This window comes from Chlamydotis macqueenii, chromosome 3 (assembly GCF_036417535.1).
Source record: "Chlamydotis macqueenii isolate bChlMac1 chromosome 3, bChlMac1.mat, whole genome shotgun sequence".
Classification (NCBI taxonomy): domain Eukaryota; kingdom Metazoa; phylum Chordata; class Aves; order Otidiformes; family Otididae; genus Chlamydotis; species Chlamydotis macqueenii.
The window spans coordinates 28844192-28869081 of record NC_141558.1 but is presented as its reverse complement, the minus strand read 5'-3'; the positions used below and the strand labels follow the sequence as shown (position 1 = coordinate 28869081).

At 34.3% G+C, this 24890-nt stretch overlaps 1 protein-coding gene across 14 annotated transcripts in view; it reads right to left on the bottom strand.

The window, feature by feature from the left end:
- The window catches only part of PHF3 (PHD finger protein 3), a 53542-nt gene that overhangs the window by 8688 nt on the left and 19964 nt on the right, over nt 1–24890 (bottom strand). For 5 of the 14 annotated variants that reach the window (XM_086745392.1, XM_086745390.1, XM_086745379.1 and 2 more), the window contains 10 exons: nt 23261–23422; nt 20190–21987; nt 8925–9252; nt 7728–7905; nt 5118–5259; nt 4836–4992; nt 3701–3817; nt 1394–1525; nt 820–952; nt 88–283 (listed from right to left, as the gene is read on the bottom strand). In XM_086745392.1, the coding sequence (XP_086601518.1) occupies nt 88–283; nt 820–952; nt 1394–1525; nt 3701–3817; nt 4836–4992; nt 5118–5259; nt 7728–7905; nt 8925–9252; nt 20190–21987; nt 23261–23402 (3323 nt within the window). In that variant the 5' untranslated portion in view covers nt 23403–23422. Of the gene's footprint in view, nt 1–87; nt 284–819; nt 953–1393; nt 1526–3700; nt 3818–4835; nt 4993–5117; nt 5260–7727; nt 7906–8924; nt 9253–9366; nt 11408–11486; nt 12893–20189; nt 21988–23260; nt 23423–23682; nt 23757–23983; nt 24140–24787; nt 24809–24890 lie in introns of those variants that run through there. The other 9 variants (XM_086745383.1, XM_086745384.1, XM_086745382.1 and 6 more) reach the window with 5 other exon arrangements.

Genomic DNA, 24890 nt, shown 5'->3' with positions numbered 1-24890 from the left:
ATTAAAAAAATTAACATTAGTCATAAGAGCTTAACAAAATTAACAACTACTTTCATTTTAAAGCACTGTTTCTAGAATTTATATTACTTTGGGAGAGGCGTGAATGATGATTTTGATGAGTCCTGCTTATCATCTTCCAGTAAATCTGAAGCTAAAATACTTGATGTCGAAGAAAGTGCATCTGCAATGCTCTCAGCTTCATTGTCTGACTGCTTCCGTGCAACTCCAACAGACACTTTTACTTTTTTCGCAGAAAGATCATCAGTAGGTGGTGCCATTCGGCCTGCAGAGAACGAATTGCAATGTTTTTTATTTTTCACTAAATAAACAAAAGAGGACCTCTGAAGATATGGAAGATACACCAAAAATACTACATATTGCCATTGAAGTGGGATAGGATAAAGAAATTATACATTTTATACATATTTATACAATGTATAAATTTATTAATTTATTTTAGTTTATTATTTATTGTAATTTTATATATTGTATATATTTATACAGTATTATATATAAATATTGCCACTGTAATGGAATAGGATAAATAAATGAGGAACCAACAATAGCAGTACATCCATTAAAAGGATTTATTTCTCTGCAGTCTTTTTTTTTTTTTTTTTAAGCAGAAGCCAACTTTATGCCAATAGCCAAATAGTGTCTCTTTTGTAAATTAGGAAGTAAAATACTTCTATGCCTCTGTCAGCAAACTAGGGGGAAAAACCCCCTAATTATTAACATTCTTGAGGTATACTGAAATTTATGACCGAAAAGCATTATACAAGCATGATATATTTATTTTGACATGCTATTCAAAATCACCTATGCAGATTTTGCAGTTAAGATCAAAGAGATGATTTTTATGTTGACTTGTGGTGTCTGGAGATGCAGATTCATTTAGTTCTTTATCTTTTTCAGCTTCCTCTGACTTCTCTAACAACTTCGTATTAGGTTCCTAAGAAAAGTCAAACACATTTCAATTAGTCTTTTTTTCCCCCCTCTGTCAATATTGCTATTCATATTGCTTAAATATTTCATGGTACTTTCTTCCCTTCAAGACACAAAACTCTCCCTTCAGCTGTATAGCCTAAAAGGTTACCACAAAATCTACAAATGCATTAAAAGAATGAATTGGTTTAGAGTATTTTCTACTATTGCCAAAATACATCATACAGTCACAGACACAACTTGGTGCGAAGAGGAGGGAATACCCACAAAAAACACCCAAAACCCATGAGGCCCAGGAGTGAAAATCAGTAAGGACTTAAGGAAAAATAAACTTAAACCAGACCTAACATATAATTACAGATCTAAACAACCAAATCATATACAAACCACTTTACAACCATATTATCTATGAACCAAATACACTGTGTTGCCGTGTCTTCTTTTCTACCTGAATTTCCATTACTTCCTCTTGTTCTTTCATTGGTGTTTCACTTTCAATTTCTATCTCTCCTTTGTGAGTAATTTTTGTGATAGGTCGTCTTTCAACTTCCCTCTGTTCTTTCTCGATCATTTCAATTGTCTGTGAAAACATGAGGTTATGTATATTTACTTCCACAACTATAACAACAGAAAATAGGATTGCAATTAGGAAACCCTCTGGGAAAAAAGGAAACATTCTTATTTTGCAAGTGTCAAGCAGCAGGTGTAGCTTCATCTACAGTGCAGTCAGTACTGATCAGACAGGTATTTTAAACAAGTTATAAAGCAAGACCTTCACCACCTGCATTTAAAGACAGGCAATTCTGATTTCCAAGAGCTAAAGAAAAAAATGCACTAACTCTTTTCCCATAATAATAAGGACAGTGTAGCACATAAATACATACAGATTTGTATCATTTTTCCTGAGCTTGTTTTTGAGTACATAAGCCTAATGCTCCACCTCAATAAAAACATTTAAATGTATTCTTAGAGTAAGCGATATGCTAATTCTGATCAGCACTGCTGCTTTGCTCCGTCTCAAAAATAAAACATAAACCATTATTTCTAAATTGCTTCTTTAAGCACATCTCTACTTGTTAAATCACAAACAGTTTGTGTTGGCTGTCCTCAATATTTCAAGTCTGGTTTCATAAGGAAACAAGGATTCTACGATTGCTTTAACACTCTGCCAAATGACTACAGTTACTTTTGAACACACAGGGGAAACTTCAGAAAAAAAAATCAGTAAGTAGCAGTCTCAAAGTTTTGCTTAAATAGGAAAATAAAGGATTGTGTCAAATGACACATTGATATTTATTTTATACGTTGTATTCCATTTCAACTTCTAGAAATTTTAAAGTATTTCTCTGAAATATTTAGGACCCTTCAGTAATTTTTAAGCAGCATATGCTTTTGTTTTGAAGTTGCAGCAGTGGAATACTGTTTTATATGGTCTGTTTTCAGTATTTTATTGATGTTTCTAAAAATAAATGTAAGATATAATACAAAAGATAGGCTTTAGATAGCTACACGATAAACTTGTCATGCCTTTCTAGGCCCTCAAAACAACTTTGAGATAGTAGAATAATTCAACAGCTGGTTTTGCATAGAAACTAGCAAAAAGTCGTCATAATTCATGAACAGATCTAGTCACAATATGCAAAGGAAATTAAAAAATAGGAATAATTAATGTAGCAAGGCAAACTGCAGTCTCTAAAACAGCATTCCACTGTACTCAATCAGTTATCACTGAACATTCTTTCATTTTGAGCCCAGAGAATACAAGAGGATGAATTTCCATCTATTCTATGTTACAGTACCTACTCATTAATTTTTTATCAAAAGTTATCTGATATAACCCACAATTCCTAGTAACATAAAACCCAAAAGCAAAATGCATACCAGTTAACACTACCCAAATTTAGTGCCTTTCAGTTCTATCACATGGCATATAAATACCAAAGATTCTGCCAACACAAACCCAGATGTTGTAAACTTGAAAATTTGATGCTATAAACTAAACATTTCTAAGGAGCTGTAGTTAGCTATCATTGGAATAACTAACCAATAAACATGGTAATATCTAAGAAAAAGGCATCTTCTATAAAAATAATACAGCTCCTTACATTCTTGATTCTCCTTCTAAACTAGCTATATAGTGTGACTTTCTGTTTCAAGAAAGGTAATGCTCTAACTAACCTAATAAACTTCCTTCACTTTGTTGGGGTATTGTGGGTTTGTTTTTTTGTTGTTTTGCTTTTTTTTTTTTTTCCTTTAGACTCCTTTTCAGACTGGCAGATCAAGTTTTCAGCTTCAGGTTTACTTCCTGATGGGTGAACTGTTATGCTCCATCACTACGTAAGTTAAAAACACCACCAGTTCAGTTTGGTTTGTCCAAAGAGATCTCTCTTTCTAAGAAACTGGTGTCTATAAAGCTCCAGCTAGATAGAGCTTTAAAATCTTGTTGGATATAAGGACAAAGAAGCCTTCACTCTTGAGACAGAAGAAAGAAAGAACAAGCAGCAACAAAGCTGCATGGCAAAGGAAAATGCATGGTTTCCCCCTTTCAGGAATTTACTATACTTCTTTCACTTCAGTCCCAACAACCCTTCTGGGTTTTGAATACTAAATAAATTACAAAGATCCTGTTGATCAGAGTCGGTCAGAGATGGTTTGTGCAACATGGATTCTGTTCTTTCTACATACACTTAACGTGAAAACAGAATTTAAATATGCTTAGGCAGTCAATTAAACAACATAAGTTGACAAATCTCACATGTCTGTTTTCCCTCTGTCTCCAAGCAGCCAGTTCTTTGGAAGCCAGTTCTTCTGGGCTCATTTTTATTAAATGGTCTGGAGTAACCTCTCCTTTCAGTACTTTCTTAAATAATATCTAGAAGAAAGAAGAAAAGTTAGCTATTGCTATCAAAACAAAACCAGCTTGTAGCAGGAAATAAAGCAGAGAAGCAAAATACAACATACTCTGTACAGCTATATGGATCATGTGGTTTTGTCATTATCTCCCACTGTAGCAAGCGGTACTAGATTTTATAACATTAACAGTTTCATTACACAGCTCCATTTATTCTACACAACAGGATGTATCTACATATACCCTTAAGGATCAGATGTATAACTAACTGTTGTTCTAGCAGAGAAAGTGAGTTTATTTCCATTGCAAGAGCAAATTGGATTTTTTTTTTTTTTTTTTAAGGTACAAATCTGTATTACATGAAGCTGGTATTAAGAGGATGTCTATGCTTCTTGACTGGCTGATGTGAACTCCTAGGGTAAAAAAAAACCCACATAGCATAGAAGCCAGTGACAGAAGTCAGCCTGTTCATATAATTTACAGTTGGCTAATTAAAATATTAAGATACTATAGACAAAGCAATTTGATCAGAATAACTAATAAAAGGACAAAAGATGGAAGTTGAGGAGGTATGATGTTCAGTAATGGGTTCACAGAAAGCAGAAAAGAGTGAAGATCAAGCTTGAGAAATCAGGGTATGAAAAATGCACAGTGAGACAAGCTACTAGAGAGAAACAAAAGTTAAGTAAGCAGGAAAGAGGTATGAGAGGGGGCAGAGACACTCAAACAACAGATCAGTGGTAAAGACAAACACTTAAACTAGGCAAGTTATAACCACCGCACCTTGAAATCTCACTACAAAAAGTACACTGGGAGCAAGGAGCTGAAGAATTAATGGTGGGGAACAAGGGAAAAAGAACACAGAGAACACTGAATGCGCAAGAGGACAAACATCAAAGAGATGAGGAAACCTACAGAAAAGATAACTAACAGGAATAAATTGTGAAAGGATTAATGATGTATCTACATACAAGACTGTTCCTTTAACCTACAGTAAATAAAGGATTTATCTGAAGCACAACAGGCAAATATTACATACATTATTTTTAGGATCTTTTAGATTGAACATTAAACTTCTGTATTTGTTCTTATACTTTGAGTCAGTGTCCCGAAAAAAAGAAAATAGCTCTCTTTCAATCCTTGTGGCAACTTTTGCTGCTCTCTCCTCAGGAATCTTTAAACTGGAGTCTGTCAATCTGTGAGAGAATACAAGGACAAAAATTACCAAATGCTTCCAAATAATTATTTTTTTTTCTCTGCCTTCCAAAAGAAATTAATTACAAACACAAACGAATAATTCCACTTAATAATATATCTTTACCTTTTCATCAGAATTTCCTTAAGAGACTGCTTGACACTTTGTCTTATCTGATCAGCAGAAGGTTTGGAAGGTGGCACAGCTGGCAGGTGTGTTGCACTAATGGATCCTTTCTCACTTTTCTTTTTCTTGATTTCTTGAATACCTAGCAAAACACAGAGTTAAAAACTGTAAGCTACTCAAGCCACTGCTATAAACTTTTACTATTGCTTGATGTCACAAAGTTTTATTTTTAAACTGCTAAGAATTAACCTTCAAGGAGAAGGAACAGACACACAGGGTGGTTGTGTTGTTTTGTTGTTTTGTTTTTTTTTTTTTAATTTGGTTTGAATTTTGTATGACATAGATTAACCCTGAAAAAATTTCCTTAGCAGAAACAAACAGGACTTTTCCCTTTGACTTAGTATTTTCTTCTAGACTTAACTAAGATGACCAGTGCTTATTAGCTTGATCTTAAGTAGGACTTTTGACTCTCCATTTTTGTAAAAGTATAGATTATTTTTTTCAATGAGTAAACTGAGAAATAATATTCTGGGAAATACTTATCATAAGCATATTAAATTTTACTTTAAAATAGTGGTTTTCATTAAACTTAGCATTTCTGTATCTGTTAGTCATCACAATTATTTCAATTATAATAATCTCAGCTTCTGATTCAGGTAACAAACACTCTTAAACAAGGCCATTACAAGGTTTGTGTCATAAATAATATAAATGGAAATATCTAATCAAATTAAAATTGTTAAAGCAAAAAATCCAAATTTCTTCAAACTTTAATTTTCAGAGTGTCAATTTGTCTCACAACATGATCAGAAGGCAGCCGCCTTCTTTTTATGAAAGCAACGGGAAGTAAACAGTATTAATTTATTCACTTTCTACTCTGAAAAAAAAACCAAAACAACAAATTGAAGACTGATAAAGACCTAACTTGAGTATCTGATGGTAAAAAGAAGTATTTCTTTACTATTACTTTTACCTATTGAGTGCAACTCAAAATTCATTAATACCAGAAGCCAACTAACTACATTTTCAAGTAGCTAGAAAAAGACTATTTTCTGTTGGGCAGACTGTGTGGTTGGATCACCATCTCTGTCATGAATGTGACTATGATGCCAACCAAAATTAGTGATTTCCCCTTCCTCACCAGCAAGGTGGTATAGACCTGAGACAGCTGTTTGTGACCTGAAGTATTCATATGCGAAGCTTGTTAAGCAAAGCAGCTCTAATAATGTTTTTATTTGCTCAATATTTTTTTTTCCTCATCTCCTCCTCAGAAAGAAGATTAAGAACTGGAGTGAAACCTTTCAAAAATGTAGTCTAAGGCAGTCAGGGGAAATGGAAAACCTCCACATTTCAGCAAAATTTTGGCAAAGCTTCAACCATCTGAAAACACAGTTCTGTCACAGGGAAGCAATGGACAAGATTAGCAATAAACAATGCCACCTTAAGTGTAAGTCAAAGCAGTTAAAAGCTTAAGACAAATATGCTGCTCAATAATTTTATGCTAATTGTCTTACATGAGACTGCCAAGCCTGCCCTCTGTTAAAAATAATTTTTAAGATAAACTGCTATTCTGAAATCATAATTGTAAAAATCTTCTTGTCATCTCCTAGTTCAATGAATATATTTTAGAACAATTCAATTATTTCATGGATGCCAAAGACTCATTTAACTCCATGTAATTTGCAGTTTAAAAGGATGTCAATTATTTTGTGAATCAGAATTTCAAAGTTGAACAACAAGGTATCTGAAATCTAAAAGATACCATTCAGTATAAAATACTTACATTTAGATTTACATTTAACCCTGAACTTTTCAACTGTTTTCTTCCCCTAAAAAGAGTTTCTAGAATGCATCAGCACTTCAGCACTGGCAAAAGACCAGAAGAGCTTTTTTTTTTTTTTACAAGAACTTAAAGCTTGGCATTTAGAAGTTAAAGAGACAGTTCTCAGACAAAATCTCACTACCTTTGCTGCTGAGATTTCAGTCTCAAATGATAACAATTTCATATTACCATGATCTTAGAAGAATAACTTCTTGGAAGGGAACTGGGGAGGGGATGGACGTTGCTGGGCAAAGAAATATGTCCCTTCAACCTTTCAAATAAAATTTAAATGAAAATCTGATGACTCAGTGCACCATAAATTGTTCCCCTTTGAAATGAGCTGATACAGTTGTTTGTCAATTTATGCAAAAGAAGTAAAAGGAAGTAAAAGTATAATTTATATAGCAATTAAAACACTTTTATGTACATGAAGTATTTAATAGCATTTTATGGAAGAGCATTTCAAACTTTTCCGCAATGTAAAATAAAGTTTAAAATAGAGATTTCTTTGTTTACTTTTTCTCTTATTCTTGATTATGTGAGCATCCTCTACACTCAAACAGGAAACATTCACACATCTACACAGGAAACATTTACTTGCTAAATAAAACTTAAAAAGAAATGAGAAATAAAGATCATAAACATCATGGGAACAAAGAGCTCTTCATATCACCATCACTTGCGCTATGAAATGTGGTTTGAAAAACTGATACTATAAAGAAACTCATCATCCTTTGCTGTACATATATGTGAATTATAGCGCAGAGCACTTCACCAAACCTCACTACCTGATTTCGTGGATCTTTCAACCACGCTAAGGGATTCTTTACTTATTTTTTCATTTTTATCTTCAGGGGACCGCCGAGGAATTACAGTAGTCTGCGATCCTTTTCGAGCAGGAACATGTTGCCCTTTTTTAGCATCTGAGTCTCTAGACTCAGACAAGTTCTTCCCATCACCAGATTCCTGAAATAAACATTTACACATTAGCATGCCACTGAATGCTACAAGGAACCACTACATAATTAGCACATTTCTCTCCCCTCTTTTTTTTTTTTGTTTTTAAGTATACTGTATAATGAATTCCCTGGATTGTATGCAGCATCATATAATATTTTCTAAAACGTTACTGAACAATATCCCAAATTACTGCCAAGTATTGCTTAACAATCTCTTTGAAATATTGGCCAAAGACACATTAGAGGAAGTTTGCAATTAAGTTCTATGTTGAAAATCATTACGTTTTCAGCTATTTTGAAAGGTCAGGGATATCAATGAACATCCCTTACCAGTTTTAGGCACGTATCCACAGGAAGTCACTCATGATTAGAAAGCACATGTAAACCAAAATTAAACAGAATAGCTTACATGTCAGAATCATGATACTATTATTCATAAATAAGACAAAGAGAATTATTGATGATTAAGTTTTGATTAATATGATCCTACATACTAAAAGATCCTAAAGAATTGTAATAAAAACCTCTCACTGCTCTTGCAAATTATCTTTTGGTCAGTAAAATGAGACACAAAGCAAGCAGAAAGGCACTAATTAAAGCGTTAGGTATTTCCTTCTACATACAATCCGAAGTTAAAACAATCAAAACTAAAATACTGGTTTCATATTGGTTTACAGATATTTAAAAGATCTGCTGTTTGTATCATTCAACAAATTTGCAGATGTCCTGTAAAAGTGTTTAGACATTAAAATAAAAATGCCCAGAGTTCTTCACCGTTTCTGTGTACACCTATACGTATAGGTGTACATACATACACACGTATGACGTGCACATAACCCTGCAATATCATATCGGAAGAGCCAAGCCAGATAGAAAATGAAGTAACTCTGGAAATAATAATGGAGAAGTTTTAAATTAAATTGACAAAAATGGTTGAAACATTGTATTTTAAATGGCAGAGCGTTAGAAGGAAACTCCTCCTACTCCCAATAATTAATAGAACTTTAAGTATTAAATAAGACTTACGCGTCTGAAGATTTTTACTTTGTGCTTCCCAGTGTCCTCTGTTTGCTTTGTTTTTTCAGTTGTTACATTTAGATTACAAGTAGGTGTTTGCTTCGACATCCCTGGTTTTTCACACTCAATTGCTTTTTCTTCTTTATGGATTTCAAGTTTCACTTGAGTATCTGTTACACTTTGATCCAAACACTGCATTTTTTTGTCTTCTTCAGCACAGCATTTCACACACACGTATTCTTTATCTTCTTCACCCATCTGCTGCGCTTGAGAAAGACTCAGTCCAACGCAATCACCATGAAACCAATCATCACATCTACCACAGCCTACCATAAATCTGAAAACAAAAGAAGACATAAGTCAGTGTATGGATTATGAAACAAAATACAGCAACTTCAGCAGAATGTACCATACTTGTTTTGATTTGTGCATCTCAACAATTCCTTCTTACCTGGGAAGTGATTTTCTTTGTAGCTTTACATCCATCTCCAGCCTTACGACATGGTATGATGTTCCTGAGAAACAGGTTTTTTGCCTTTTGCAGTAGTCCAAGAGAATATCATAACCTCACTATGGTTTTTTTAACCTGCCCCAAATCCTACTAAGAGGATTTTTTCAGACTACTATTAAAAAAAATTGATAGGGAAAAAACCCAAACCAAAAATCCACAACTCTCAAAACCAGTAAACCTTTGTTGCGAAAGATTTGAAAATTAAGTTCTCTTCTAAGAGCATATTATCCTTGCTTCCCTTCAAATATCATCATCATCATCGCAGCAAAAATGTATGAACTGCAATCTTCCATAGCAGTAAGAGATGTCTGAGAGTTTTAACAAATACAATCAGCACAGAAACATCAAGATAATGTAAATGAGTTGGCATTTTATGTCACATTCATTCTACCATTATTACTGAATTACTTCCAGGAAGTTGACTCTTTATTAGTGAATACCGGGACAGGAGTTTGGCTCCCAACTACATCTGGCCAGCTCACAGTGACTGATGAGTTAGTTTTAAATAAGGTACATGCCACTTTTATGTTACTCAGGTATTTTATTCAGAGCTAGTAGTTATTCAAAGAATGTTTCAAACACTAAAATGAGTATCGTTTAAAGGACACTTTCCATTTCAGTCACTTTAACTGTCTCATTATTTTGAAAGTAAAGGGAACTTTAGGTACAGACAGTATTTTCCAAGTGTTGTAAAGTTCACTTGGTCTAAAATAAAACCTAATTTCTGACTATTTTGCAGGAGCATTTTGAAAACTTCATGAGGTATCACTAGTACCTAATTCCACTCAAAGGTAAGATTTTCAGTGGAACTATTTTAGAAAGAAGTAGAATTTCAAACTTAGGATAATCACCTCAATAAATCTATATCAGGAGACTTTATTGGTAGCATTTATATTTTACAATCCTTTGTTATAATAATGAATCTAGCAACATTACTGAAGATCTGTTTTCAAATTATGTAGGAAGATCTCTTGTATTATCCACTTATGTTCTCTTCTCCCTTTTATATCTTTGTTTTATGCTTACATAAAATATATTAAATAAATGTACTATGATATAGTCCAGAATAAGAAAATCCAGAAAGACTGCAAGTGTATTTTGAGAAGTGTGAATGCTTTGTTAATACTGAAAAATTTACTGAACTGGTAGTTTTTAAATTCCACAGAAGACAGCCTTGATTTTAAAAGTAATTCACTTAGATGCTGGTTGTTTCGGCAATATATTCAACAAGCTAAATACACTGACCTGCAACCCCTGTTTCTTTTATCTAATATCCTATAAATCTCCTTTCTATGATGATTCTAAGGAAAATTATTCCTAACGTATTTATGTTCCTAGTAAGGCTAAGATCTGCTGTCTGCTGACTTATTTACTTTGCAAAAATCTATAAGTAGTACAGAACATGCTTAGGAGGAACGCTCATTCACCAGAACCATGGATGAACACCCCAGATGGTTTGATGCAGGTACTATATTCAAGAAACTACAGGTATTTCAAGAGATGCAATATCTATTTCAGCAGATGTTTGAAACACAAGAGAAGGAAAGAAGATAATAGTGTGGCTTTATGTTCTGTCCTTGCTTACCCCAAATAAATCAGGATTAAGTTCTGCTGAAGAAGTAAATAGCATTTTGAGGCAAGCAACTGTGAGCAGCTTTAAAACTCCAGGAGTTTGAGAAAAAAAAAAAAAAAAGTAATTTTGAGTTTCACTAGCCTATGACAGTTTGCTAGATTTAAAGAAACTAGTTTCTAACCAGTTTGTGAAGAAAACTGTTTTCTCTTTTTTGATTTTTTTTTTTCTGAGCTGCAAGTACATTTTTTTTTTGTATTAGACATGACTAGCAAACAGTATCTGCCCATCTATTTAATACTTTCATTAGGAAGGAAGAGGTTCCTTCACATTTTGCCAGTAACTCAATCTTTTCAGATCCATGTTCCAGGAAAGCGAAGATACAAGAAAGATAAAAGCAGGGGACAACTGCTTCTGATGGTCTTACCAGAGTAATACCATAACACTGAAAAACAAAACAGGAAAATGAGAGAAGCGATGGGACTTTAACACAAAGATGATTGCTCCTTTCTGAGAGCTCAGAGCCAAACACATGATGGCAAGGAACACAGTGTGAGTGCCTACTTCACAAGGATCCACAAGAGAATGCTTTACATAGGATACATCTCACACCACATGAAAAAAATTAGTAAAGCTTTGGGAATACCAAAACTCATTACAAAAATTCCAAACATGATTTTCTACAGAGATGAAATAAGATCAAAGCATACAGTCAAGTTCTTCTTGCTTAAAGGGTATGTTAGTGTACTAATGAATGAATGCCTTTTGGTTAAAAATAGAAGGAAATCGAGAATACACTGTCTTGAATTCACAACTAGTACTTGAATTTTTATTAAAAATGTATGTATTTTTTCTTTGTTTGGAAACTCAGGCATTAGAGACTACTTCAAATGAGCAAGGCAACCTTCAAGTAACCAAACCTACATTTTAAATATTTAGAAAACACACTAAATTTGAAAAAGAAAAAAAAAAAAAAAAAAAGAAAAAAAAAGGCAGAGATGAACTCCAGAGACTAAAATACACAAGATGCTGCACATCTTCAACTTTAAATTGACAGCACATGGAATTTTTCAGCTTAGCTCTCACATAGTAAGTGGGCAACAGGGACAGTGTATGATGAGTAAAGCACAAGAAAAGCATCCAGTCTTACATCTTTATTTTCAGGTCTATTAAAAAAGTAAAAAACCTAAAATGAAGTCAGCTCAGAAACAGATCATTCTTCCCTAAGAATATACACCATGACGGACAGAAGTTATTCAAGACATCTTAAGCGAACTACTCAAGATGGAATATCCTTTTGGCTTCATTCCAGTCTTCACACTAAGGTTTCAATTGTACTACATTTAAACACACACAGTAAAACTTCAGAATTCAGGATTCAGAAACTAAGACTACAAAGAGAATCTGGAAATGTCCATGAAGCCTGTACTATAAAACAGAATGTAGTGCTTACAATTGTCTTGCTTCAACCTGGTCATACAACATCGTAATAAAAATAATGGTGCTGCCTGCCTAAAGAATTAACTATTTCTACTAGTATTTTCAAACTAGTCAATTGCAAACTGATTTCTGAAGCTGGGAGGGAACATACTGATTTTGATACCAGTAATGTAAATAGTCCTTTTTACCACAAGGCCACTTTTACATCTTTATCTGTTTCACTCAAAAGTGTTTGCACACAAAACACAATTATGATTTGTAACAGCAGTTATAATTGGGTAATGGGCAATGCTCAAAGACTAAAAAGAGGAGCCAAGGAAAACTGAAGCCTGGCTTGAAGGATCAAGGATGTCCTCTTGCACAGCTGAGTTGTGACTGAAGAGGTTCTGATATCTTGGACTATTAAAACACCAAAGTTTCTGACTGTAGATTGCTTCAAGTTTGAAGTGCAGGAGTTTTACCCATGTTGTAAGGCTGGATTGGAAGATGTAAAGCTGAAAGAGAAAGAAAAATGTGTTTTAAAATAGTAAATCATGCCACATTCAATAACAGAATTGCTTTCACTGGACTTAAATATAAAAACAAAATTTTGTTTAAGAAAAATCTAAAAAGAACTGACAGGTGACAGCAGATAGTACTATATTTCATTGGGACCTTTGCATAGACTATGTTATTGTTTCATTCTTTTTGAAGAATCAAATCTTTTTGGTAGTCCACACCAACATGAAAAGATGCACCTTAAAATCAGAAAGTAATAGATGATACATAAAAAGAGAGAGACAACAATTCATAGAATCACAGAATGGTTAGGGTTGGAAGGGACCTTCAAAGGCCATCTAGTCCAACCCCCCTGCAAGGAGCAGCGACATCCCCAACTAGATCAGGTTGCTTAACACAAAGCTTCCACAATCTGTCTTCAGATTGGGAGATCTTCCTTGGTGTGTTATTTGCAGTAAATTAAATTCATCTGTTATTAAAAACTCAGGCTTGGATGATGTCTTTTCGAAACATACAGGCCATGTTTTAAAATTAGTTTACATATATTCAACTGACATAACCAAAGCAAGTTTCCAGAGAAATCCATTACTGTGAAATAAGTGGGCAGAACTTTGATATAACCAAAGCAAGTTTCCAGAGAAATCCATTACTGTGAAACAAGTGGGCAGAAACCATCTTGTTCATAAACCAATTGTTTGCTGTAAAGCTATACTTATGAGTAAAATAAAAGACAAAAAATTGGGAGCTCTCAGAATAGTTCAGTGTGGGCTAGTAATCAGCATTTTAAGATTAATTGATAATGTGAGATGCATTGCAAGAGAAAATAATTTAATTCAGAAATAATTGCCTCTCTTTAGTCATCTGTGGTACCTAGCATAGGGAAAACACTGCAACAAGATTCAAGTCTTAACAGAAAAGCAAGACTTGAACTATTCAAAATGACACTCTAACTCTGAACTCATCCAAGAGGAGTAAAACCACTGCTCGTGCACTTTTTACAGACTTAAGTATTGAATGCATGTCCCAAGTCTGCATTTTCTGTCCCTTAATGGTACTGTTCACCAGTCTTCTATAAAATCTGTTGTAAATTTGTATTAACATTACAGTTGTGTCTCAGCTGCATTGATGCTACAGTCCAGTCAATCTCAAAGCAGAGACACTGCACAGAGGCAACTTTTTCCTTCAGCTAATAAAGATGTTACTAGTACAGAATATATTCACAGCAGCTTTAGCAGTGCCTATGTTTCACATCAGTGGAGTAGCACAGGCTCATGTTAAAGTGAAACAAGTGTTTGTCAAAAAAAAAAAAGTGTACTACCTTGTCAGAGCAGATATATAAGAGCAGTTTCTCTTGTTTGCTTTTTGTACAAGTCTAACACAGTGACATGATTTTTCGGGTTTTGATCTTCTAGAAACAAGATCAATCTGTCTTCAAAGAAACACTTATCAGATCAGAATTTGCAGCATAGGAAGAAGACACTGTACATTTATTTCCTAAGTATTAAATTTCAATAATCCATTTTTTATGTAACTTTCTTTTTTCCTTAAAGGTATAATTTTCTTTGGTTTTCATGTTACATGAACATCTCCAAAAAGGAAGCAAGCAAGAAGACAGGCAACCCTATGCTCGTTGAACTACAGGTGAATGTACGAAACATGCCCAACAACAGGAAAACCAAAATTACTGAACTTCCCAAAACAAAACAAACAAACAAAAAAATACATCTCCTAACATTAACGACAAATATGTAAAAAAAACAAAACAAAACTAAAACAACCAAAACCCCCCCAAACTTCCAGAACATTAGGGAAGCTCAATTATCAGTGGATTCTACCCACATGTTGCATCTGACACAATCAGGACCGTACATTCTATAAACTGCATATTTTATAAAACCATGTATTTTAGATAACTCATGCTATCCATTTGCCCGATTCCCTAATGCTACTGATATTAAAATACTGCAGCATAATAATATAATCCATATAAAAATCTACTAATAAAATGATACAGCTGTAGATATAAAAACATAGTGGAGTCCTTCCATTCATTAATTATACATTACAATAATTTGTAATATTTTGTTTATACTGTTGTTCAGTTTTTCTACAGCTGTGAGTGGACATGGAAGATAGCTTTTAATGTTGCAGGGCTTTTCACAGTGCAAGAAAGCAGTGACAGAGGCAGAAAACTTAAAAGCATGATCCACAACTATAAATTGATGATATCTTGCATAATCTGCAGTAAAACATACTTATACTATTCAGTGAATATGTACTAGAACTAAGGCATCATAATTATTCTAATTACTATTTCTTGTGAAGAATGTTGTCACAACAATGATTCATCTGCTGTATATGCATCCATCCTTAAAAACAATATGCACATGTAACTTCAGGGTGGTTACAAGTTCAGAGCCTTAATCTCCTTCCTCCATTCTCTTTTGTATTGGCAGTGCAAATTGTATGATCAACTGGTTACAAAACAGCTTAGTGAAGTATTAGCACTATTTTAAATAAACAAAAGTCCTGATAATCCTCTTTAGTATAGGAAAAAACAGTTTTCGGATTTTAAACTTAATCCATCAGCCAAAGTTATTTTCTTTATTACAGTTATGCAGAAAATTTTTAGTGACTACATGTATGCAAGAGATAAGAGATCAGGAATACTGTATCTTTGCTAAACCAACTCCTGCCCTTTCCAATTAATTGCCTTTTACAGTATTACCATTTTTTCCTCTATATTAAAGCAGAGTTGAAATGTGGGGAAAAAGATGACCCTTAGTAAAACTCTGCTCCTGCATCACTTAATTTTTCTGTAAGCTCTGAAAAGGCCAGGTGGTGTCTGACCACACAAACTGCATGATCAAATTGCAAGCAACAACAAAACAAAAACAAACAGAAAAAAAAAAAATCACAAAACAACAACAAAAGAGAACACCCAAACTCCCACAGCCTATTAAGAAAAATTTACTAGAATTGTAGAAATCAAAAGAGGAAGTCACCAGGAACTAATTAAAGCTACGGACTTCCATCATGATATAATGCTTTCTAGAAAATTTACTTAAAACAAGAATACCTCAATTTATGTACTACGAATTATTAATCAGAAAGTGGTGGGACTTCTTCCACTACAGAAGATACAGTGAAGATAAGAGAGACAACCTGCAAAATGCCACTTAGGTTTTTGTCTGTAGAAGAAAGGAACAAGTTCAGCCCTCCAGCCTGCAGAGAACTTGAACATCTACAGTGAAAACTGGAGGCATTTCTAGTATGACCCTTGACATCACAAGGATGCATATGATGCATACAAGAAATCTTAAATTAGCAGATTTCTTAGTGCCTGCAGAGACACTGTCTTTAAAGATCTTCAATCTGTCTTCAGGAAAAATAACTACTGTTTCTGACAAAGTTTAAAATTTTCAACATCACTTGGACTCATTAAGAAACTGAAGTAGTAACTTCAGCCTGTAACATTTTTCTATGTGATATGCATATCCATACACATACACGTTTCATCTATAGATAAGATGAATGAAATATTATGTTTACAATTTATGTTATTAGTTGATGAGAAAACATCTAACAGCAATATGGGAACACAATGGCAAAGTCAAACAAGTTGAAAGCAACACTGTAAGTAACTACAGTAGTTCAAACTTTTCACTGAAAAAAGAAAACCTAAAAATTATGTACTAAAAATCATGAAGTACAAAAAGTTACATGGTAATTACCTGACTCGCCCAGAAACATATTTAGTTTTGACATGAAAGAACAATTTTTTTTTTGTTACATTGCAAAGGTAAATCTCTGAATGCGAATCAACACAATACATCAACGAATAAACTTAAATAGTTAGTCCTAAAGCCAAACATTGACCACTCACTCTCTGGGTGATGAAGACAAAAAATATAAACTGGAACTAACATGGCTGGTTTGTAAGTATCAAGACAAGCGGAAAACAGAGTATGAACAGTCACTGTTCAAAGCTCACGTGCCAAAGCATGACAGTCTATTAATAGAAAAAAACAGGCAAGCCTCTTGTAAAGCAAGACACATTATACCTTGTTAACTTTTTTGATCAAGCAAGTCAGACATTTGTAAAAAGAGGGTCCTCCTTTCCCAGACAAATCGGTTGTATTTGCAGTGCAAAGTAAGCATGCTTTGACTTTAAATGTGGTCAGCAAACTATTTTGTGTCTTCCTAAAGATACAAATTGACTCAATTGGTCAGATGCTCATTCTGAAATAAAGCAACATACAAGTACCATCCTTCTTCTGCTGTTCCTCTAGCAGGCACAGTAAGATTACTCTGGGGCTGTTAAAAGCCTACGTAAGCATCCCCCTTTGGGGATTCTGTACACAAACAAGGCTGATGAAACGATCTCCACATGTTATCTTCGACCTGAATAAATATTCCAAGCTTAGTATTAGATTAACAAGTTAATGGCTTCACATTTATCGTAAGAACTACGACTAGTGACTTTTTTTCTGACTATTTTGCAGCCTGAATTCTAAATGTGTTTCATTAACATGACACACTGCAAAGCTTGTCTGCAGATTATTTCCCAACTCGAGGCTGCAACTTCAGTTCAACTTCTACAATTTGTACTGTAGCACTGATAAAAATTTCCAAAGTTTAAATAACCATAGAGCAGGATATAAACACAAATATTGTTTCAAATCTTAGTTCTGTCTTTGACATTTCTTGAACTTACGTCATTTGACAATATTTGTGTCTCATACTTTCTCCTTTTCTCCTATACAATGAACAGAGGGAAAAAATGAAACAGGCTGGCCAGCTCAATTATTACAAAAGGGAAACAAAAATTCCTTGAAAAGCAATCCACAAAGTGAAAAAAAAACAAAAAACCTTTTAACTATAGTCAATTTCGATAGTGTTTATGTTTTTCCAAGTGATAAAAGTGAAATTTATCATGTTGCACACTTTTTTCTCCACTGTACTGAAAACTTTTTCTTGTTATTACACCAATAATTAAATTAGTACAAAAATGCCAAGGCACTCAAAATACAAGTTTTGCTTCCTCTTGTATCTTAATTACACCATGTGAATCTGAAAGGTTTAAGAGTTCTTATTTGCAGCATACAATTACAAAATAAAAGTAAATTGAACAAATTAAAACTTCATTTTTTAGAATAGTGAAAATAAAAAGTGCTGCATTGAGTCGTCTTAATCACCGGGCTCAATACTGCAAGCTTCCTAACCCCACTAGTATGTCTCAGTCACATTTTATATACAAAAATTAAGTGTTTATGTACTAAATATCCTTCTGTATTCTGATCTTTTCCTGCTGAAACTGCTGGTTGTGTCAACAGTTTTGTGACACAGGCATATTTAAAAAAAAAAACCCACAAAAAAAACCCACAAAACCACTCACACTTAATAAGATTGATTGACATTATGACACTGAGGATACACATAATCAACTGTGGCAACTCATGGGCTTTCTCAGTCTGATCTCAGCTGTACATTACAGTATTCTCCTAGCAGCAGTAAGAGCTGGCAATGCAAAACTGATTTGTTCCATTTAATCTTATATCAATACATAGTACATCTTCTATAGCATTACTTTGACTTTATAAACTAAAATAAGCAGATTTAGTTCTGCCTCACTGCTGTATCTTCCTAGTATTGGTTAGATCCATTGAGTATTAAAAATCAAGAATTTCTGAACTCTAATACGACATTCAGAACAAGAAAACCCATAGAAAGTTTAAAATGTTAGCAACAATATAAAGCAAACAGGAAGAGTTCAACTAAAAGCTGAATTTTTAACACATATCAAGCAGTTTATATGCCAAATCTTCATGTTTTGCTTTAAAAATATCCACAGAAGCATTTTTGTATCATGAAGCAGCCTTTCTGAATTTAAACAATTCACTGAAATACAGGCTATCCATGAACCATTGTGGTAATACATGAGATGATACAAAACTAAGGAAATGCAAACTGCATTAAATGAAACACTATTATAAAGGCACAATGGTAAAGAAACAGTCCTAGAAATAAAAGGACTTTAAAAAAATTATAATAATCAAAAACACGAGGAATTAAGTTTAAGTGCCCCTTCAATCAAGTAATTCTCACCAAGTAGGCAGAGCAAACTTAGCATGAATTCTTTTAGTAGGCCACATTGACGCAGTTACTATAGTGGCACAGTAAATTAATTTTATGTATTTGTTTTTCAAATACGATATAATCAGTCAATAAAACTTACAAGGGCTCTTCTTAAGATACAGATGAACCTCAGGCATCAATGGTAATTGTTCCATATTTCACTCTAATATATGGGGTTCTAAAGCACACTCACTGAAAATTACTACTAAAAGTTTCTCTCATGTAAGCGAAGGACTAATCAGATAGGTCTTCAATCTGAAATGAATTTTTTTTAAAAAAAGGCTAGCAGGTAAAACCAACTATGAAAAAATACTTGACTATTAAATATAGACAGTATGAAGTGATAATAAAGAAATCCTTATTCTCTAATTGATAGTTCATTAGCAGAATCCCATGGTCCTTTTCACTTCACTTACAGTGTAGAAGAATAACTTTTGTTGCAGAGGGACATTATCATCTTCAGATGCAACTTGATCATTAGTTTTAAAGGCAATTTCACATATGCCCATATGGAAGTTTTACAGGTGTTTTTTGATATTATCTCCGCCCTCCCCCCTTGACCCCAAACTACTTCAATACTCCTGTTACATGAAAGCCTCACAGTAACAATTATATAAATTGAAAAAAACCTCTGAATCTCTAGGTATTAGAATCACACTTCTACCAGATAAAAATCACATAAAAAAAAAAAATCTGATTTTTTTGGTTGATGGTGATCCTTCAACTTCTGAGGTCTCTGGAAAGAAGACAATTACAATCTGGAACACAAACACCTTAGTCTTATTTCTTTTCTATGAAAAAACAGTCGAGTTTACAGTGCATATTTTAACAGCATAGCAGAATTACACATTCCTCAAAAAATGTATTCATATAATAAAACATTTCTACTAAAAATTTTTTGCCAAACTAGTTTCTAATGCTCTATTTAAAATAAAAAAAAAAAAAGTGTATGAGTGCAAAGGAAACTAATTGACAGTTTAACAGACAGGCTTCCATTAAAAAGCTATGCTTTTTTGTTTTGGCACGGGCAGTACCAAACATTTGGTAAGACAGGAAAAAAAAAAAAATTATCTTCTGAGACCAATAATAAATTCCTCAGACACAAAGCCACACACACCTGTTGCCATGTGGCTTTTTGCAAAAGCCACACTGCTTGCTGGGCACCCAAACATATTTGCCTTCACTAGCAGAGGTATGTTCCAAGCCTTCTCGTTTAACAGTTGAAATGTTATCTGGAATGAACAAGGGAGGTTCATCAACTGAAAGACTTTTGCTACTTCTTCTTTGGCGAGGTTGGAGATTCTTATCAATTCTTTTTGATTTGTTTTTTTCTTTATCATCCTCCTTCAGATGTTCTACTACAGGAGGATCTTTTGTCTCTGCCTCTTCCTTTGTGGAGCTATTTGTTTTTAGCACAGTTGCAAGCTGGTGTTTCTGACCCTGGGCTTGTTTCTGACCAAGATTTGAAACATGCCCAGACAATGGGTGCACAGAGTGGTGGCTATCTTTAGAATAGCTTTGATGAGTAGGTGATTTCTCACTTGCTCTTTGAATTGCTGACTTCTGTACCTGCCCAGAAGCCTGGACTCGGGTTATTTTCTTCAGCATTGTACTGGTCTGCTTTTTTACTGTCACCCCTGGAATGCAGCTCTTTGTTTTCAAACCCAGATCAGACTGTTTCTTCCTAATTTTAACTGGGTTATTTGGATGCTGTTGACTCTCTTGCTCATCTGCATTCCGCTTCAGACTTGTTGAAGATGGATTGTGAAGACCAGCTCTTGTTCTTGAACGCGTTATTTCTTGTTGCACTGTACCCGATTTCTGTCGAGTACCTGGAGTCATATTTTGCTTATTCTGTATTACAGATTTACTGTGTCGAGGCTTAATGTTCTTCTCACATTTTGATGAAATGCTAATTTGTTTATCATCACCTTGAATTTTTGATGCCTCAAGGCCTTCTACTTTAATACTGCTGATCTGCTGCTGTACATTTTGGCTTGTTTGGTCAAGAACAGTGCTTTCTAAAATGCTATTTCTTGCGTCAGCAGAAGTAAACTCTTCATTTTTCAAGTCTTTATTATCAAATTCTGTACTGTCCAATGGTTTCTCTGATGTAGTTACAGTTTTCTCTACTGCCTTGTCATCACCTACAGGTTCTGTTACACATTCCTTTACTGATAATTTATTTCCCTCAGGAAGTTCCACATTGTGGGAACCCAAACTACCATCAACACCCTCTTCTACAGAGCTGGACAAAGTTGAAATGGTCTCACAAATTTTGTCTGGATTCAACCAAACACTAGATGGATCATTAGCTTTTCCACTTTGATCATGCTCTTCTGATTTCTTCTCAGATTCTTCTGTTCTATTTTCAGTCTTTTCTTCTGAAGAAGTTTCAGAGTCCAGTGAATCAATTACATTACTTCCTTCATTTTTAACTGCAGTAATTTCAGTATCTGTAGATACTGAACAAACTGACTCAGCATTCCCAGATGCAGTCTTTGTTGCAACCTCTGTTATTGCCTTTGTTTCTCCAGAAGGAGAACAGGCTCCTGCTAAACTAGCACAACTTAACTCTTGGGATGTTTCCTCAACTTCTGCCTGCTGAAGAGTTTCAGACTTTATTTCATTCACCTCTTCAGGTCCAGGAAGACATTTTGTACTATTTTGGGATGCTGTTACTGCTGCTGCTGTTCCTTCTGTCTGTCCTGATCGTCTTGTACTACGCCTAACTTCCTTAGGCTGTTCTGTTTTCAAGGGTGCAGCAACATCTGTCTCTTTAGCTGGACTTCTCTCTTGTTTCTGTCCGGTTTTCGGAGCAGATCCACTTTTTACAGATGATTTCTTGGTAGTAACAAGAGGTGCAACATTTGAACGCTTAGCCAGTGTGCTCTGTCGCAAACTCCGTACTGATTCTAGGAAGGAAAAAAGAAAGTCTTAGCTATACTGCTTCCTCCTCTTCACAAACACAAGATTTACCTAAACCAGAACTGATGTAGCCTACTGGACATAAAGAGAACTTAAAACTTAGTCGTTTACTCAACATAAAAAAAAAAAAAAAAAAAACAAAACACCCCAACAAAAGTAAACACACACACACAAAAAAAAACCAAACAAAAAAAAACACAAAAAAAAAACCCAAAAAAAAAGCCCAGCACACCACAATCACCACAATCAAAGGAACCCCAGCAGTCTATTTTTAATAGTTATCAATAATTCGCATTTCAATCTTACACTGTCACAATTTGGATGTAAAAAAATCTCATCATTCCAATGGCTATGAAAGTTCTGAATAGTATATATAAAACAGCAGTTATGATAAAAAGACAATCAAAAGCCACTCTACTTCTCTACCACTCAGCTTTTTCTAACTCAAGTAAAAGTTGCACAATTAAGTTACAATGTGATTAGAAGTACAGCTGTGAAGTTTATGAAGCTTTTAGAGAACACAGTATATGAATGTGAGATCCAGTCACATTCTCACTTGACATCTCTTACATTTTCTAAACAAGAAACCATTCTAGCGCCTTTTTAAAAAATGTATTTACCAGCTTTGTACCACCGGCTCTTATTTACACTCTGACTTCTCTACTAAGTAACTTTATCTTTTTGACTCAGTCTACTATAGTGGGAAAAAGCAGAGCTGCCTATAACTCCACTAGTTCAACAACTTAGGAAACCCCTAACCATAATCAGTTAGCTACCACACAGAATTTAAATATTTGATTTACAAAATTATTAAGACTTTATTACTATGATTACTATAATCTAATTTAAAACAAAGAAAATGCACTACTAAAAATCAATAGAATTGAAATTATAATTGGAAATAAAGAGCCATGTTAACCTAATATTCCAAAGCTGTTTGCAAATAGAACATGCTTTTATTGGTCAAGAACCACAGTGCTAATCTGATGCAAGTAAAAGGATCAAAATCTCAAAACCGATATTGAGGACTACAGGCCATAAAGAAGACATCAAATACTTATCAAAGAGGAATTCAAATTGAGTAAGAGTTGGATGCCAACTTCTAGCTCCAGTTTATAAAAAAAGTGAAGAGTTTGTACTTGAATTCACACAATCAAACAGTAAAGCTTTATTTTAAGTTAATAAATGTTGAGGAGGTGGGATTATGAAAATTCAATTGACTTCAAATGTGCAAAACCACGTAATCTATTGAATGATCACCTTGTGCCATTAACCGTGGTGATTTTCTTGGTGAAGTGACTGATGTTTCTTCACCACGGCTCCTCAAATTCCTGTTAGGTAGAACAAGCTCATCTTCATCAATGGTGTCGTTACCACTCTCTTTAACTCCTTCTTCATCCATAATATCATCAAGACCAATAACTGGAAAAAACAAAACAAACAAGAAAGAGCCTAAAACTTCAAACTATCAAAAAATCTTGCAGCTGCAATACTGAGCAAGACAGGGGAAGAGACAGGGGAAAAATAAATAAATTAGCCATCTAAAAACAAACAAAAGGGAGGGAAAATGAAGAAAGGTAAGACAGAAAATTCCCATGTGAGGCAGTTTCAGTATAGAAGAAGCTATCACCCAAAGCTTAAAATTTCTGTAGATAGTCCTTATAGCTTTTTGGTGGACTCACATTTTTATTGTTTTATTGCCACAGGAAGATTCCCAGTCTTAGAGGATCAGCTGTCCCTCACTGTCCCTTCCCACCTAAGAAAAAGTGAAGAAAGGTAAACAGCAGAAAGAGCTGATCCAGAAGTGCAAAGAGTTTAAAATCACAGTTTTCTCATAGGATACAATTTTAAAACTTTAAGCCCCACCCACATCACATATCTGCATCTGCAGCCCCTTTTTGGAAGAGCACTAGTGCAGCACGCACTAGCCTCCCAGGAGAGTCAGAGAACATTGCCCTTGTCGAATTCCTATCCTCCACTAACCTGAGAAGGATCCCAGAGGTTGCTCCTGAAAAAAGGTTTCCTAAGAGGCAGTCAGGCCACTGTACCAGCCATTCTCCTCACTTTCTCTAAGTTTGGTTCTGCAATGGTAGCCCCTCCTATCCCAAGATCCTATGCGTGATTAATGAATCCTGGTCCCTGTGGGATGCGAAATTTGTGAGATCAAGCCAAACACCCAAGTGATTTCACAAAACACATAGGAGGGTCTGACAAATACAACACAGACTCCAAACAACCAAGTATGCCTATTTTTCACTATTCAGGCACCTACCTGGAAGCATTTTTAAGACAAACTAACTCACATAACAGAAATAAGAGATCTAAAAATTTCTAACAATTGCTTACTTAAAACTGATTTAAATTAATAAATTTATCTTAGAAATTAAAATAAGCAAGCAGTTAATAGAAATTAAAAATGGTTAGAATTTTTACACTGTCTCAGAAAATCTGTCAATTCCTTCTCCTTTCGAAGTCTCAAGTTAGTATAGCTTAAAAAAACCTAATAATGCTCTTGTGAAGGCACTACAATAATGAGCATACTTTTAAAAAACAAAAATTAGAACTTCTAAAACATTGCTAAAGCCAAACAGTGATGAATAGTCAAGTCTATCAAGACTGTAACTCAATCTATAATCACCTGTCATGAAGCATAAAAAAAAAAAAAACCCCAAACAAACAAACAAAATAAAAAACAAACACCACCACCAACCACCAAGCAACCCAGTCTGATAATTTTAAAGTTCAAATATTTGAAAGATTTTAAACAGCCTCTTAAGGAAGGCTGACCTTGGCACCGGGTAATCGGCACTCTAGACCTCTCTAATTAGATGGTCATCAGGAACTTTGCTAGGAGTTTCTTGAGCTCACAATTTATCATTACTCATTTTAT